Source organism: Bison bison, unplaced genomic scaffold (assembly GCF_000754665.1).
Source record: "Bison bison bison isolate TAMUID 2011002044 unplaced genomic scaffold, Bison_UMD1.0 scf7180017864105, whole genome shotgun sequence".
Classification (NCBI taxonomy): domain Eukaryota; kingdom Metazoa; phylum Chordata; class Mammalia; order Artiodactyla; family Bovidae; genus Bison; species Bison bison.
The window spans coordinates 7773-26613 of NW_011494677.1; the positions used below are offsets into that span (position 1 = coordinate 7773).

An 18841-nucleotide genomic window follows, 5' to 3' on the forward strand; every position below is an offset into this window, starting at 1 on the left:
TTCCACTCTTCCTGTCTCAATTACCGAGGCAATAACATTGGCAAGTTATTAAACCAGATTCTGAACTTTTTGAAACTTTAAAATAAGGATATCCAAAACTATCTCAAACAATTAAATGAGATATTGATGTAGCATTCAAAATTCCTATAAAATGTGAAGTACTGTTGCTGTTCATAATATTGCCTTACATCTGACTAGATTTAAATGGTTTAACTTCAGAACACAAATTTAATTTACCCACTACTTTGGGATTCCTCTTTCTTGCTAAACCACTTTTTCGAAAGCTTCCATGAAGCAACTATTATGGTTGCTACAACGAGAACAGGTAAAGCAATGTAGATAGCCAAAAGCCACTGCTTCTCCCCGCCCTTCTCAGAAGTTCTTTTCGTGAGTAAATCTAAAAATAAACATACATAAAAAATCAGAGAAAAAAATTAAGCTGTGTACTTTTAAGTTACAGCAAACTTATCACAATGTTCTTAATTTTAGTCATAATTCAAGTAACAATGAAAAATAATAATAATTAGCCTCTAATTAAAATAAATGAATAAAAATAATGATAGAATCATAATATTTAAGACTATCTCTATAAACTCTCATTCTAAAAGAACAGACACTAAGTTCCAGGAAGTTCTAATGTATTCTACCTTATACAGCAGCTACAGCAAAATCCCAGTATAAGTAGAACCCCATAACTTCAGAGACATATAACCAACAAACGTGCATTATTACAAGGTGCATTATCACAGAATTCTACTATATCTGTGCATATCTTATTTATCTTTATTAGAGTGCTGGCTCTCCAACACTGGGGATCTGTTTTTACCTATGGAGTCATTGCCGTGTTACTAGAATGGCACAGGCATAAAAAATAGGAGACATGATCCCTAACTCTAATTCTGCAACTAATTAGCACTGGGTATTCTTTCAGTTCCATGAGGAGTGAGGCTTTGTTTTACTATCTGTACATGCCTAGTGTCATATGATAAGCATCTGGCATATACATTAGGAATTCAAGAAATATTGCTAAATCAGTGGATGAATGACAAAAACTAAAGTCATGACAAACAGAATACTGTTTTAGCCTCCTTCTGTCATCTCTTTAACAGCAATTAATAGATTTTTATCATTTAAACTGAAAACTCCTTCAGACTAAAGGTTTATCTTCTACTTCCTTTATTTCTTCTATAACAGACACATATTAGTGCTAGACACAGGCTGTGTTGCTGGTATAGAGCTCAGATCACAGCATCAACCATAAACGTGGGAAAGAGTTGAAGGATAATTTAAAGGAGAAAGTCAGACACAAGTAAATAAAAATTTTAAAAGATACTCAGCTTCAGTCATATTGAAAAGTTAATATTAGGGGGAAAAAAGCAAGATTAAGAAAGCATATTGGTTTCTATTTCTTTTGGAAGCCTATTTGTTTACCTTTTAATTACAAATATTGGTTTCTTTCTAAGTGGCAAAAACCTAACTATGTTTTTGTGAAGGCAAGTAATTTGACGATTCTATTAACTGGATATATAAAAGAAATAGATACTTGCCCTGTGCCCCAGGCGATATTCTGGCTCTCGTGGTACAATTTGGAGGTGCGTAGCCTTCAGTACAATTGCATATCATCCTGGAAGTGCACACCTAAAATCATTTTTTTAAATTCAGATAGTCATTTAAAAATGTTTTCTCATAGAAAGCAAAATTATCTGATGGATCATCAGGCTTACTCTGGTATTTTCATCTAGTGTAATTTTGTTTCTTTGATTTATTTACAGAGACAATTCTACAAATCAAATGCTTGGTTTCTTAGCCTAAAGTAGGCACAGATGCACACACATGCTAAAAAGGAGCTATAAAGTGAGGCTCACAATATTTGAAATATCTGGAAAACTTAACACCTTCAAATGTCCACCTGAAAATTTAGCGTGCAATTCCAGAACCATCTACTTAAATTCTATTGAAAATGACACCATTCCAGCGGTGTGTTAGAGCCAGCCAGTATCAGCTTGCAAGGAGGACTGTGTACACTTCTTCCTATCTTCATTTTCAGTAACATCATGTGGTGGTCTGAAGTATCTGTATACATAGATGAGGACTTTACGCTTCCTCAAGCTACTTGGTAAACATTTAACAGCATAGCACTGCCCTTGACCAGGATCGTTTGTTTACTTCATTAGTTTTTGTTTGTTTGATTTTTAAGCAAAAGTTTTTTGTATTCCAAGACAGTATCAGATAATCTTTGTAATTAACTAATTAACGATAGGAACAGCTTTATGGTGCTTGCCAATGTGTGAGCCTCCATTCTGAGCACTTTACATTGATTTACTCAAACCCTCACAACAGTCCTGTAAGGTTGGGACAATTATTATTCCCACTCTAAAGATGAATAACCTGGAGGCATAGATATTTAACTTGCCAAAAGTCACATGGCTAGTAAGTGGTGGAGACAATTTAAACCAAAGAAATCTGGTTTCAGTCTCTGCCCTTGACCACTAGGCTATGCTACTCCTGAAAATGATATAAAACACCTCTCAATTTCTAACATCTCAATTTAAGAATGTGATTCTAATTCCTGTATTCCATGGCTAAGATATACATGGAAAAAAGTGTTCTGTTTGCGGTTTCCACTGCCCTAGCTTCTGTCATATCACTTTCATGTTGTAGTGTGTGTGTGTGTGTGTGTGTGTGTGTGTGTGTTTACTCTGAAATACTGGCTTGGCCAAAAAGTCCATTCATGCTTTTCTAGAACATCTTACAGAAAAACCAGAATGAATTTTGGGCCAACCCAATATCTCACTGAAATAATATTGCCTTTCTCAAGAGACACATGTTGTCAGTTCAGTTCAGTCACTCAGTCATGTCCAACTCTGTGTGATCCCGTTGACTGCCGCACACCAAGCTTCCCTGTCCATCACCAACTCCCGGAGCTTACTCAAACTCATGCCCATCAAGTCAGTCATGCCATCCAATCACCTCATCCTCTGTCGTCCCCTTCTCCTCCTGCCTTCAATCTTTCCCAGCATCAGGGTCTTTTCCAGTGAGTCAGTTCTTCGCATCAGGTGGCCAGAGTATTGGGAGTTTCAGCTTCAGCATCAGTCCTTCCAATGAATATTCAGGACTGGTTTCCTTTAGGATGGACTGGTTGGATCTCCTTGCAGTCCAAGAGACTCTGAAGTCTTCCCAACACCACAATTCAAAAGCATCAATTCTTCGGTGCTCAGTTTTTTCTATAGTCCAACTCTCACATACATACATGACTACTGGAAAAACCATAGCTTTGACTAGACAGACCTTTGTTGGCAAAGTAATGTGTCTGCTTTTGAATATGCTGTCTAGTTTGGTCATAACTTTTCTTCCAAGGAGCAAGCATCTTTTAATTTCATGGCTGCAGTCACCATCTGCAGTGATTTTGGAACCCCCCCCCCCCAACTAAAAATGAAGTCTCTCACTGTTTCCATGGCTTCACCATCTACTTACCAAAAGTGATGGGACCGGATGCCATAATCCTAGTTTCCTGAATGTTGAATTTTAAGCCAGCTTTTTCCCTCTCCTCTTTCACTTTCATCGAGGGTCTTTAGTTCTTCTTCCTTTTCTGCCATAAGGGTGGTGTCATCTGCATATCTGATGTTATTGATATTTCTCCTGGCAATCTTGATTCCAACTTGTGCTTCATCCAGCCTGGTAGTTCACATGATGTACTCTGCATATAAGTTAAATAAGCAGGGTGACAATATACAGCCTGGACATACTCCTTTCCTGATTTGGAACCATGTCGAGTTCTAACTGTTACTTACTGACCTGCATACAGATTTCTCAGGAGGTAGGTCAGGTGGTCTGGTATTCCCATCTCTTTAAGAATTTTCAACAGTTTGTTGTGATCCACACAGTCATGGGCTTGGGCATAGTCAATAAAGCAGAAGTAGATGTTTTTCTGGAACTCTCTTGCTTTTTCTAGGGTCCAACAAATGTTGGCAATTTGATCTCTGGTTCCTCTGCCTTTTCTAAATCCACCTTGAACATCTGGAAGTTCACTGTTCACGTACTGTTGAAGCGTGGCTTGGAGGATCTTGAGCATTACTTTGCTAGCTACACATGATGTCATTGTGTTGTCACATTTGGATCACTTCGTTTAGGTGATGTCTTCCAAGTTTTTTCCACTGTAAGTTGTAACGGTTCCATTGGAGGAGACAACTTGTGTATGTAATATGGACATATGTAAGTATCTGGGTCCTCATAAGAGTTTCACCCACTAGTTTTAGCATCTGTTGATAATGATTTAACTCCATTATTTCTTCTATATTGTTTATACTATTAAAGAGTTTTCCCATATCCACCCTTCTAGAGGACTATATTTCCTGCTACCCTAGCCGCCAACTCTGCTGAGTACCTGGTGCTGCCAGAACCCCTGCAAGCCAAGCAGCTGCACCACCTCCACACCTGGCCCTCACTGGGGCAGGCCCAAGTCTTCCAGGGCAGCCTCAGGAGCAAACCCCAGTAGACGGCCAATATGCAGAGGTGGAAATAAAACCACAGTTGAAACCCAGGGACAGTGTGGCTAAGGAAGAAGACCCAAAACCCTCCCACCAGCTGTACAAGCTGCAGATTAAATTCTCATGATCAACTAGGCAGACTCTGTGTCTATGGAACATATGTAAAAGGACATTGAGAGCTCCCACAAAAGAAAACACACTAGTTCTGACAGCTGTGGACATTGGAGGCAAGAACACACAGGAGTAGGAGCAGATTAGAATCTGAGCTGCCCCCACAGCAGGTCCAGAGACCAGCACAGTGTTGGAGGGCATCCTAGGGAGGTGAGGCAGACTGTGACTCCCAGCGAGGGAAAGGACGCTGACAGCGGTGACTCAAGAAAAACATTTATTATTCTTGTGTTTTGACTTGTTCTGTAGATTATTTTGGATTTTTCCTCTTTTTTTCCCTCCCCCGCCCCCGCGTTGTAGTTGTTAGATTTTATTGGCACTTGAAATCTAACTAAGCTTTTGAGCTTTTTTTTTTTTCCCCTCATTCAAATTTTTTCATTGTTGTTATAAACCTCTGCCTCGTTGTTGGGCTTTTGCAGTTCTGGACAGTTTGGGTTTTTTTTTTTTCCTTTTCTCTTTTTTAATTTAATTTTTTAAACCTATTATTATTTTTTCTAAATTTATTCCTTTGTTTGCTTTTCCTACTGTTCTTTTCCCCTTGCAGTTAATTTTAATATATATAAATCTTATTTATCTACCTCTATTTAACTCTACATATCTATTCTTTCTTTCTTTTATTTCTTTCCTTTAGTTTCAACATATTTGTTTGTTTTATTTTCATTGCTTTATAACCCAATTGGCACCTTGGTTTAGTTTTGTTTTCCAGTTTATGCTTCAGTTACTTTTGTTCTGGTAGACATAATTTTTGGTTTCCTTTGTTTGCCAGGTCTAACTATTGCCCTTTATTTTTGTTGGACTGTTTTTATTTTGCTTATGGGTGTATATGTATATATGTATATTCAGTCACACTTTTTACTGTTGTTATTAACCTCTGCCTCTACATTGGGCCTTTGTAGTTCTGTGGAGTTTTCCTTTTATTCCATTTCTTTTTCTTCTCTCTTTTTTTTTTCCTCTTTTTTATAATTTTAACTTTTAATTTTTTAAAATCTATTATATTCTTTCTACATTTATTCCTTTGTTTGCCTTTCGTACTGCTCTTTTGCCCTTGCAGTTATTCTTTTATATAAATCTTCTTGATCTGCCTCTATTTAACTTTGCATATCTATTCTTTCTCTCTTTTCTTTCTTTCCTTTCCTCTCAACACATTTGTTAGTTTGTTTGTTTTTTTAATTCCTTTATTTCCCACTTGGCACTTTGCTTTAGTTTTGTTTTCCAGTTTGTGCTTTAGTTAGTTTTGTTCTTAATTAGTAAATATAATTTTTTATTTCTGTTGTTCACCGAGTCAATCTATTGTACTTTATTGTTGTTGGAATGTTTTGACTTTGCTCATGGGTATATATGTATATGTGAATATTCCATTATTTCAATTATTATTTGCCTGATTTTGTAACTGCCATTTGTCTGGGGTCCAACTTTGGTTTCTCATTTTTTGATACTTGTTTTTATCTCACTTAATGCCATAACAAACCACTTGTGGAAACTTTGTTCCTGAGATCAAGCCCTGAGCCTTTGGAGTGGGAGCACTGACTCCAAGATGCTAGACTACCAGAGAACTAACCCTAAGGGGTATCAAATAGTGAGAATTCACACAAAGGAAACCACTGGAATACAAGACCCAACATCACCCAACCACCAAAGCACCCTGTGCAGGACTCCTCATCCAAACAACAAACAAAACAAAAATACTAACAAAATCATCAGAAGACAGGATTACCGCCTCTCTCAGCCTTGCCCATCAGAGGAAAAACAATAAACAAAAATTCAGCACAAATCTCACCCTATAAGAAATTTACACAAACCACTGGATCAATCTTACAGGGCAGACACCAAAAGGAAGAAAGAATTCAACCTTGAAACCTAGAAAAGGAGACCTCAAACACAATAAGTTAGAAAATGAAAAGGCAGAGAACTACTACACAAATGAAGAAACAAACTAAAAACACAGAAGTCCAAATAAATGAAGAGGAAAGAGGCAAGCCATCTGAAAAAGAATTCAGATAACTGATAGTAAACCTTGAAAGCAAATGGAGAAAAATTCAAGAATCAATTAACAAAGACCTAGAAGAATTAAAGAATGAACATGCAGAGACACACAATGATTGAAGTTAAAAATGATCTAGAATGAATCAAGAGCAGAATATCTGAAGCAGAAGAATGAATCAGTGAGCTGGAAGATAAAATGCTGAAAATAACTTCTGAAGAGCAGAATAAAGTAAAAAGAATGAAAAGAACTGAGGATAGTCTCAGAGACCTCTGCTGCTGCTGCTGCTGCTAAGTCACTTCAGTCGTGTCCGACTCTGTGCGACCCCATAATCAGCAGCCCCCATCCCTGGGATTCTCCAGGTAAGAACACTGGAGTGGGTTGCCATTTCCTTCTCCAATGCATGAAAGTGAAAAGTGAAAGTGAAGTCGCTCAGTCGTGTCCGACTCTTCGCGACCCCATGGACTGGGGCAATATCAAATGCACCAACATTTGAATTACAGGGGTCCTAGAAGAAGAAGAGAGAAAGCAAGTGTATGAGAAAATTTTTGAAGAGATGGTTGAAAATTTCCCGAACATGGAAAGGGAAACAGTCAAGTCCAAGAGGCACAAAGAGTCCCATACAGGATAAACACAAGGAGAAACACATCAAGACACATACTAATCAAACTTAAAAAGACTAAACACAAAGAAAGAATATTAAAAGCAGCAAGGGAAAAGCAACAAGTAACATACAAGGGAAAACCCACACGCTTAACAGCTGATCTTTCAGCAGAAACTCTGTAGGCCAGAAGGGAATGGCAGGATATATTTAAAGTACTGAATGGGAAAAATCCACAACCAAGATTACTGTACCCGGCAAGGATCTCTCATTCAAAACTGATGGAGAAATAAAAAGCTTTTCAGACAAGTAAAAGTTAAGAGAATTCAGTGCAACCAAACCAGCTTCACAACAAACACTAAGTGAACTTATATAGTCAAGAAATACAAGAGAAGAAAAAAGATCTATAAAATCAACCCCAAGCAATTAAGAAAAGGGCAATAGGAATATCTATATCAATAACTACTTTAAATGTAAATGGATTAAATGCTCCAACCAAAAGACACAGACTGGTTGAATGGATACAAAAACAAGACCCATATATATGCTGTGTACAAGAAAACCACTTCAGACCTCAAGACACATACAGACTGAAAGTGAGAGGATGGAAAAATATATTCCATGCAAATGTGAAGCAAAAGAAAGCAGGAGTAGCAATCCTCACATCAGACAAAATAGACCTTAAAATTAAGATTACAAGAGATAAGGAAGAACACTACATAATGATCAAGGGATCAATCCAAGAGGAAGACATAACAATTATAACTCCTATGCACACAACATAGGTGCACCTCAATACATAAAACACTAACAAACATAAAGGAGAAATTGACAGTAACACAATAAGAGTAGGAGACTTTACTCCCCCATTCACACCAATGGACAGACCACCAAAACAGAAAATTAATAAGGAAACACAAGTCTTAAATGATATATTAGATGAGATGAATCTCGTTGACATCTTCAGGACATAGCATCCAAATGCAGAAGAATACACATTCCTCTAAAGTGCACATGGAACATTCTCCAGGATAGACATCTTGGGTCACAAATCAAACCTCAGTAAATTTAAGAAAATTGAAATCATATCAAGCATCTTCGCCAACCACAACACTCTGAGACTAGATATCAATTACAAGGAAAAAACTGTAAGAAACACAAACACATGGAGATTAAACAGCACGTTTCTAAATAACCAACAGGTTACTGAAGAAATCAAAAGGGAAATTTTAAAAATTCTAGAAACAAATGACAATGAAAAAATGACAACTCAAAACCTATGGGAAGCAACAAAATCAGTCCTAAGAGAGAAGTTTATAGCAATACAATCCTACCTCAAGAAACAAGAAAAACATTGAATAGACAGCCTAACTTTACATCTAAAACAACTGGAAAAAGAAGAACAAAAAGACCCAAAAATTAGTAAAAGAAAAGAAATCATAAAGATCCAAGCACAGGGATGGTATGGGGAGGGAGGAGGGAGGAGGGTTCAGGATGGGGAACACATGTATACCTGTGGCAGATTCATTTTGATATATGGCAAAACCAATGCAATGTTGTAAAGTTAAATAAAATAAAATTTAAATAAATAAATAAATTTTTAAAAAATCCAAGCACAAATAAATGAAAAAGAAATGAAAGAAACACTATTAAAGACTAATAAAACTAAAAGCTGGTTCTTTGAGAAGATAAAATTGACCAACCTTTAGCCAGACTCATCAAGAAAAAAAAGAGAAGAATCAAATCAACAAAATTACAAATGAAAAAGGATAGGTTACAACAGACAATGCAGAAATACAAAGGTTTATAAGAGACTATTATGAACAACTATATGGCAATAAAGTGGATAACCTGGAGGAAATTGACAGGTTCTTAGAAAAGTTCAATCTTCCAAGACTGAGCCAGGAAGAAATAAAAATTATGAGCAACCCAATGACAAGTGCTGAAATTGAAGCTGTGATCAAAAGTCTCCCAAAAAACAAAATCCCAGAACCAGATGGCTTCACAGGAGCATTCTATCAAACATTTAGAGAAGAGCTAATGGCTATGCTTCTAAAACTCTTTCAAAAAACTGCAGAGGAAGGAACACTTCCAAACTCATTCTATGAGGCCACCATCACCCTGATACCAAAACCAGACAAAGACAACACAGAAAAAGAAAACTACAGGCTAATATCACTGACGAACATAGATGCAAAAGTCCTCAACACAATTTTAACAAACAAAATTCAGCAACACATCAGAAAGCTCATACAGCATGATCAAGTTGGGTTTATTCCAGGAATGCAGGGATTCTTCAATATATGCAAATCAATCAATCTGATACACCATGTTAACAAATTAAAAGATAAAACTATATGATTATTTCAATAGATGCAGAAAAAGCCTTTGACAAAATTCAGGACCTTAAAAAAAATTCAGGACCTGTTTATGATTAAAACTCTTCAAAAAATGGGCATAGAAGGAACCTACCTCAACATAGTAAAGGCCATATATGATAAGCCTACAGCAAACATTATTCTCAATGGTACAAAATGGAAAGCATTCTCCCTAAGATCAGAAACAAGATAAGGATGTCCACTTTCACCACTATCATTCAACATAGTTTTGGAAGTCCTAGCTACAGCAATCAGAGAAGAAAAAGAAAGCAATCCAGATCAGAAAAGAAGTAAAGCTCTCACTGTCTGCAGATGACATGATTCTGTACATAGAAAACCCTAAAGATAGTATCAGAAATTTACTAGAGCTAATCAGTGAATTTAGCAAAGTTGCAGTATACAAAATCAACACACAGAAATCATTTGCATTTCTATGTATCAATAATGAAAAATCAGAATGAGAAATTAAGGAATCAACCCCATTCACCATTCCAACAAAAAGAATTAAATATCTAGGAATAAACTCACCTAAGGAGACAAAAGAACTGTACACAGAAAAGCACTAAGTTTCAAAGCACTAAGTAAAAATATCCTTAATCTTAAATTAACTGAGGTATAGGACTATTTCTTCACCCAAAATAAACCTTTCAAGGACCTTCAGTTTTCTAAAATTCCCTTAATATTTTTGCTCTAGATCATGGTCATTTGTTCAACTATTAGGTCACTCTAGAACTAATGATAGGAATAAAATGCTTTCCACGGGTAACAGATGAGAAGCTCCGTGTGGTAAAAACTCAATCATTCAGTGCATTTATATGCATTTCCTGAGATTCTACAAATATTTCAAAATAAAAGATTTTTTAAGTAAATCATTACAGGCAGGGATATAAATGTTAGTAGGCTCAGGCAACTGTTACGCTAGGAGCTAAACCATATGCAACTCAACTGAAATTTCTTTGTTACAACTCAGAAACAAACATCACAGAGAAAAAAGAAATACCTCAGAAAACATAACTACAAATAAGCAGTCACATATCTGAAGAGCTCTCACGCTGAAACCTGTTAAGGTCAGGACTAATTTCCAACCAGGACTGAAGCTATGGATTTTTTTTTACACCAAGATTGTTAGCAAAGAATGAAAATCCAGTAAAGGAATATAAGACACATTCTTTCCTTCCACACATTTTCAACTACAATTCTTGTTCTGGAAAAAAAAAAAAAAGCAAAATTATTCATTTATCTTTTAAAGGCTTTCACAACTACACCACACCAAAATAACTTCTACACATAAGAGTTATTATTCTGTTACTGACTTCTTGGTTTTAAAATCCAAAGATCCACTTTCTGAGTGTCTTAGGAGTTCAAAACATCATAAGAAATGCACATATTGTGGTTATGTCATTCAAAAATAAATATACGCTAGTTGTATGAAAACCCTCCTTCCCATATTTTTTCAACACTCCTTTATCACTAGTCTTGGCTTATTTGTATTCTTTTTCCCGTTCATACCTTGCATAGATTTTCCCCAAATTCCTTTTATTTTTTAGTCCTTAATTAGTAGCCCTTTCTCATGGGAATCAAAAGACCAAGTTTCCCATATCACTGTCAAGGACGTGCATCCACATTATTAGTACCACAAAGCTTCAGCCTCAGCACTATTGACATTTGGGGCCAGAAAATTCTTTGCTGTAGGTGTTTTTCTGGCCAAGCAGGGTGGTGAGGACCTCTACCCACCCTATCCAGAAGCTCCACTGGTGTGACAACTAGAAAATATCCTCCAGATGCCTTCTAGGGAGCAAAATCACCCCCCAAAAAAAAACCACTGATAGAATGGCAACCCACTCCAGCATTCTTGCCTGGAGAATCTCAGGGACAGAGGAGCCTGGTGGGTTGCCATCTATGGGGTCGCACAGAGTCAGACACGACTGAAGCAACTCAGCAGCAGCAGCAGCAGCAAAGCATGATTTTTCTGGGATCTCTAGTGAATATCCCAGGTTTTCAAAGAAATAGCTTCACTCTGATTGACTGTAACTCAGATAACTCCAGCCTTCTGTAAACACTGATAATTGTTCAGCTTATAGTTTTGTCATTCTTTGCCTGGTCTTGTACGGTTTGATATTCATCAACAGGCCCATGGGGACCTCTATGCAAACTTCTGAAGCTGTTTCTGCATACCAGTGCTTCTTCCCTGGAACTCTGCCTCCAAAATTCTACCTACTTTAATCTCTTAACTCCAATCTCTGTCTCTTCAACCTACTATGCCCGTGTCTACCCAAGGCACAGCAGTCCAAAATCTGACAACAGGAAGAGAACCAGGGAAATCACATCTCATTTGTTTCCCTTCTCTCATGGAACAAAGCCCTATCCTACTGTCTAGTACCTGAAAACTGCTGTTTCATACATTTCTTCCCAGCTTTCTAGTTGTTTATGGCAAAAGTGTGATTAAAGATCCATGTATTCTTTCATACCATCCAAAATCCATGAGCCTCTCTGAGAAAAGGATAATTCTGCTTTTTAAAAACAGGAGATTGTAACCTCAGTGTATCTCTAGTATGTCTTAAGTCCTTATGTGAAAAAATAAAGTGTGTACTCTTAGGGATCTAATTGTGGTCTTGAATATCATTCCCTTTTCAAAAGTGCCAAAGCTTCTCAAAAGTGACTGATTACATAAGTGGTACTGAATAACCCAAGGTGTATCTGAGACACACTGTGTCAGAGGGCAAGGATGACTTCCAAGGTACATAGAAAATAACCCCTATGATTTTAATTTTTCCTTTAAGATCCCATCAATATAATACAGCAATATAGATAACTAAAAGTACAGCTACTATAAATAAAAGGGTAATTTTATCGCTATTTTCAAGAGATAATTGTCTACCAGAAACTTCAATAATGTTCTGTAGTTTAGTAAGTTGACTAAATAAAAATGAATAGGCAAATATTCTTAACTGTCCTACATAGTAACTGTAATGAAAAAGATCTCTGATCACACCAGTAACAAAACTATGTGATACAAGTAAATAATTAAAACAAGGAGTGTGTAACATCATGTAAAGAAGACATAAAACTATCCTGAAAATAACAAAGGATTTTGAATAAATAATCCAAAATGGAATAATTAGAAAATTTGACACATATCAACATAAATCTTTGATTTTTACCAACAGTTATAAAATGCAAAACAATATTATAATGGGATGAGAATAGTTGGATCAATAAAATAAAATAGCCACTATATATTTTTAAAATGAATAATATACATGACACCACAGCTTATATACCACATGGAAGTAGAAACCCAATGGGTAAAAGGCAGAAACAGATAATTCTATGATCAACATACAATATTAAACACATGAATATATGTTCAATCTCAGCAACAGACAAAGAAGACTTAATTAGAACCATAACAAAGGGGGATGGAAAAAGATAGTCCATGCAAAAGGAAGTCAAAAGAAAGCTGGAGTGTCAATTCTCATATCAGACACAATATATTTTAAAATAAAGGCTACTACAAGAAACAAAGAACACTACATAATGATCAAGGGATCAAAACAAGAAGACATAACAATTATAAATATTTATGTACCCAACACAGGAGTAACTCAATACAGAAGGCAAATGCTAACAGATATAAAAGAGGAAGTTGACATTAACAAAATAATAGTGGGGAGTTTAACATCCCACTTATACCAGATCATCCAGACAGAACATTAATAAGGAAACACAAGCCTTAAATGACACATTAGACCAGATGAACCTAATTGATATTTAGAGAACATGCATCATCAGTCATGTTCTACTCTTTGTGACCCTATGGACTGTAGCCCACCAGGCTCCTCTGACCATGGGATTCTCCATGTAAGAATACTGGAGTGGCTTGCCCTGCCTTCCTCCAGGGGATCTTCCCAACCCAGGGATCGAACCTGTGTCTTACATCCTCTGCATTGGCAGGAGGGTTCTTAACCACTAGTGCCACCTGGGAAGGGCATTCTACCCAAGAGCATCAGAATGCACTATTTTCTCAAGTGCACATGGAACATCTCCAGGATAGATCACATGCATCACATCAAGCATCAGTAAATTTAAGAAACTGAAATTGTATCAAGTACCTTTTCTGACTAAAATGCTAGGAGATTAGATATCAATTACAAAAAAAAAAGATATCAATTACAGGAAAAAAGCTGTAAAAAAACACAAACACTGAGATTAAATAATACAATTCTAAACAACCAAGTGATCACTGAAATCAACGAGGAAATCAAAAAATACCTAGAAATGACAACAAAAACACAATTATCCAAAACCTATGGGATACAACAAAAGCAGTTCTAAGAGAGTTTTATAGCAATACAATCCTACCTCAAGAAATGAGATAAACATCAAATAAACAACCTAACCACATACCTAAAAAAAACTAGAAGAAGAAGAACAAAGAACTCCCAAAATTAGTAGAAGGAAATAAATCATAAAGATTAGAGCAGAAATGAAGAAAAAAAAATAGCAAAGATCAGTACAACTGAAAGTTGGTTCTTTGAGAAGATAAACAAAATTGAAAAACTATTAGCCAGACTCATCAAGAAAAAAGGGAAGACTCAAAACAATAAAATTAGAAATGAAAAAGAAATTACAATAGACAATGCAGATACAAAAACAAAAACATCATATGAGGCTACAATGAGCAACTATATGCCAATAAAACAGATAACCCCAAAGAAATGGGCAAATTTTTAGAACAGTACAACCTCCCAAGACTGAACAAGGGGAAAATAGAATATATGAGCAGACCAATCACAAACTGTGAAATTGTGATCAAAATCTTCCAACAAACAAAAGCCCAGGGCCAGATGGTCTCACAGGTGAATTCTACCAAACATTTAGAAATGCTCAAACTACCCAAAAAATTGCAGAGGGAAGAACATTTCCAACCTCATTCTATGAGGCCACAATCACCCTTACACCAAAACCAGAAAAAGATACTGCAAAAAAAGAAAACTGTGGGCAGACCAATATCACAGATAAACATTCTCAACAAAATACTATAAAACTGAATCCAACAATACACTATGATATACACTATGGATCATACACTATGATCAAGGGAGGTTTATCCCAAGGATTCAAGAAATCTTCAATATATGTGAATTGATCAATGATACACCATACTAACAGATTGAAAGATAAAAACCATATGACAATCTTAATACATGCAGTGAAAGCTTTTGACAAAATTCAACACCCATTTATGATTAAAAAAAAAAAAAACTCCAGAAAGTGGGCAAAGAAGGAACCTAACCTCAACATAATAGAAGCAATGTAAAACAAACCCACAGCAAACATTATTCTCAATGGTAAAACCCTGAAAGCACTTCTTCTAAGATCAAGAATGAGAGAAGGGTGCCCATTCTCACCACTATTATTTAATATAGTTCTGGGAGTCCTAGCAACTGCAATCAGAAAATAAAAATATATAAAAGGAATCAAGACTGGAAAACAAGAAGGAAAATTCTCACTTTTTGCAGATAACATGATACTATACATAGAAAACCCTAAAGATACCATCAGAAAATTACTAGAGTTAATCAATGAATTTAGTAAAATCTCAGAATGTAAAATTAATATTGAAATTTCTTGCATTCCTATACACTAACAACGAAAAATCAGAAAGAGAAATTAAAAAAACAATCCCACTCACCATTTCAACGAAAAGAATAAAATACCTAGGAATAAACCTACCTAAGGAGACAAAAGACCTATATGCAGAAACATATAAGATACTGATGAAAGAAATCAAAGAACACAAAGAGATGGAGAAATACACTATGTTTTTTAATTAGAAAAATCAATATTGTGAAAATGACTATACTACCAAAGCAATCAACAAATTCAATGATTCCTATCAAATTACCAAAGTAATTTTTCAGAGAACTAGAACAAAAAAAATTTACAACTTGTATAGAAACACAAAAGACCATGAATAAATAGTCAAAGAAATCCTGAGAAAAATGGAGTTGGGGGAATCAGTCTTCCTAACTTCAAAGACTATACTACAAAGCTACAGTAATCAAGACAGTATGGCACTGGCACACAAAAAAATACATAAATCAATGGAATAAGATAGAAAGCAAGCCCAGAAATAAACCCACATACCTATGGGCACCTTATCTTTGAAAAAGGGGGCAAGAATATACAATGGAGAAAGGATGATGGCCTCTTCAAAAGGTGGTGCTGGAAAAACTGGACAGCATGTAAAAGAATGAAATTCGAACACTTCCTAACACCATACACAAAAATAAACTCAAAATGGATTAAAGACCTAATTGTAAGACCAGACACTATAAAACTCGTAGAGGAAAACATAGAGAACTCTTTGATAAAAATCTCAGCAAGATCCTCTTTGACTAACCTCCTAGAGTAATGGAAATAAAAACAAAATAAACAAATGAGATCTAATACAGCAAAAGAAACATTAAACAAGATGAAAAGACAATACTCAGAATGGATATCACTGCAAATGAAGCAACTGACAAAGGATTCATCTCCAAAATATACAAGCAGCTCATGCAGCTAAATACCAGAAGAACAAACAACCCAATAAAAAAATGGGCAGAAGACCTAAACAGACATTTCTCCAAAGAAGACATACAGATGGTCAACAAACACATGAAAAGATGCTCAACATGCTCATTATCGTTGTTGTTGTTCAGTTGCTTGTCACTTCCGACTCTTTGTGATCCCATGAACTACAGCATACCAGGCTTCCCTGTCCTTCACCACCTCCCTGTGTTTTCTCAAACCCATATTCATTGAGTTGGTGATGCCATCCAACCATCTCATCCTCTGCCATCCCCTTTTCCTCCTGCCTTCAATCTTTCCCAGAATCATGGTCTTTTCCAATGAGTTGGCTCTTTGTATCAGGTGGCCAAAGTACTGGAGCTTCAGCGTCAGCATCAGTCCTTCCAATGAATATTCAGGACTGATTTCCTTTAGCATTGACTAGTTTGATCTCCTTGCTGTCCAAGAGATTCTCAAAAGTCTTCTCCAGTACTACAGTTCAAAACCATCAGTTCTTCAGCATTCACCCTTCCTTCTTCATTATCCAACTCTCACATCCATACATGACTATGGTAAAAACCACAGCTTTGACTCAATGGACGTTTATCAGCAAAGTAATCTCTCTGCTTTTCAACTGCTATCTAGGTTTGTCATAGCTTTTCTTCCAAGAAGTAAGCTCATTATTAGAGAAATGCAAATCAAAACTGTAGTGAGGTATCACTGTACACAAGTCTGAATGGCCATCACCAAATAATCACAAACATAATCACCATCATAAACATAAATGCTGGAGAGGATGTGGGTAAGAGAGAACCCTCTTGCACTGTCATTGGGAATGTAAATTTATACAGCTACTATGGAAAACAGTATGGAGACTCCTTAAAAATCTAGGGAAAAAACCACCATATGACCTAGCAACTCCACTACTGGGCATATACCCTGAAAAAACCATAACTCAAAAAGACACATGTACCCCAAAGTTCACTGCACACTATTTACAGTAGCTAAGATGTGGAAGCAACCTAGATAGCCATCAATAGATGAATGGATAAAGAATTTGTAGTACATATATACAAAGGAATATTACTCAGCCATAATGAGAAACAAATTTGAATCCGTTGTAGTAAGGTGGATGAACCTAGAGCCTGTTATACAGAGTGAAGTAAGTCAAAAAGAAAAAAATGAATATTGTATACTAATCCATATATATGGAATCTTGAAAATTGGTACTAATGAACCTGTTTGCAAGGCAGGACAGACACACAGACTGAGAATGAACTTGTGGACGCAGTGGGGGAAGAGGAAGGAAGAACTGAGAGAGTAGAGTTGACATACATATACTACCATGTGTAAAATAGATTGGTAGAAGGAAGCAGCTGTATAGCACACGGAACTCAACTCAATGCTTTGTGATGACCTAGAGGAGTGGAATGGAGGAGTGGAGTGAGGCTCAAGAAGGAAGGGACATATGTATACTTATAGTTCATTCACATTGTTGTATAGCAGAAATCAACACATTATAAAGCAAGTATCTTTCAATTTAAAAAATAATTCTTACAAGTGGCCAAAAAAAATGTATAGTGAAGAACCTTCTCTTACGTATCAAGTTAGCAAATATTAAAAATAGTGCTTATACTTGAGAAGAAGAAATGAAAGAAGAATTTTTTATATGCCTGTTCCTATAGAGGAGATTTATGAAACTCATTGGAAAGCACTTAAATTTTTTAGGTTAATATCATAAAAGGAATTACTCCCTTACAGTCTATAATTCTACTTTTGGGGATCTATCCTATAGAAACAGCAAGAATGTTTACAAATATTTAGATACAAGTTTGTACATCAAAGCAAATTTTGATAATAATGAAGAATCAAATATCACATGACATTTAACATAAGAGAATGATTTAAAAATTTACAGACCTCCTTCAAAATCCAAGGGGAATTGGTTCTATGACCCCTGCAGATATCAAATTCCTTTGCATAAAGTGCATAGGACCACTGACCCGCCATATCTGTAGGTTCCACAGTCAACTGTACATATATTATACATAATTGTACAAATATTGTTTTTTATAATGATTTTCAGTTCAGTTCAGTTCAGTTGCTCAGTAATATCTGACTCTTTGTGACCCCATGAATTGCAGCATGCCAGGCCTCCCTGTCCATCACCAACTCCTGGAGTTCACTCAAACTCATGTCCATCGAGTCAGTGATGCCATCCAGCCATCTCATCCTCGATCGTCCCCTTCTCCTCCTGCCCCCAATTCCTCCCAGCATCAGAGTCTTTTCTAATGAGTCAACTCTTCGCATGAGGTAGCCAAACTACTGGAGTTTCAGCTTTAGCATCATTCCTTCCAAAGAAATTCCAGGGCTGATCTCCTTCAGAATGGACTGGTTGGATCTCCTTGCAGTCCAAGGGACTCTCAAGAGTCTTCTCCAGCACCACAGTTCAAAAGCATCAATTCTTCGGCACTCAGCTTTCTTCACAGTCCAACTCTCACATCCATATATGACCACTGGAAAAACCACAGCCTTTGGTTTTGTTGGACCTTTGTTGGCAAAGTAATGTCTCTGCTTTTCAATATGCTATCTAGGTAGGTCATAACTTTCCTTCCAAGGAGTAAGCGTCTTTTAATTTCATGGCTGCAATCACCATCTGCAGTGATTCTGT

At 36.3% G+C, this 18841-nt stretch overlaps 1 protein-coding gene across 1 annotated transcript in view; it reads right to left on the reverse strand.

Annotated features, from left to right (window-relative positions):
• Window positions 1–237: 237 nt before the first annotated feature.
• ADAM32 (ADAM metallopeptidase domain 32) overlaps window positions 238–18841 on the reverse strand; it is a gene marked incomplete at its 3' end in the record, with an annotated part of 169626 nt that continues 151022 nt past the window's right edge. Inside the window, exons 19-20 of the mRNA XM_010838845.1 lie at window positions 1548–1638; window positions 238–397 (exon numbers count right to left, since the gene is read on the reverse strand). Of these exons, the coding sequence (XP_010837147.1) occupies window positions 238–397; window positions 1548–1638 (251 nt within the window). The remainder of the gene's footprint in view (window positions 398–1547; window positions 1639–18841) is intronic.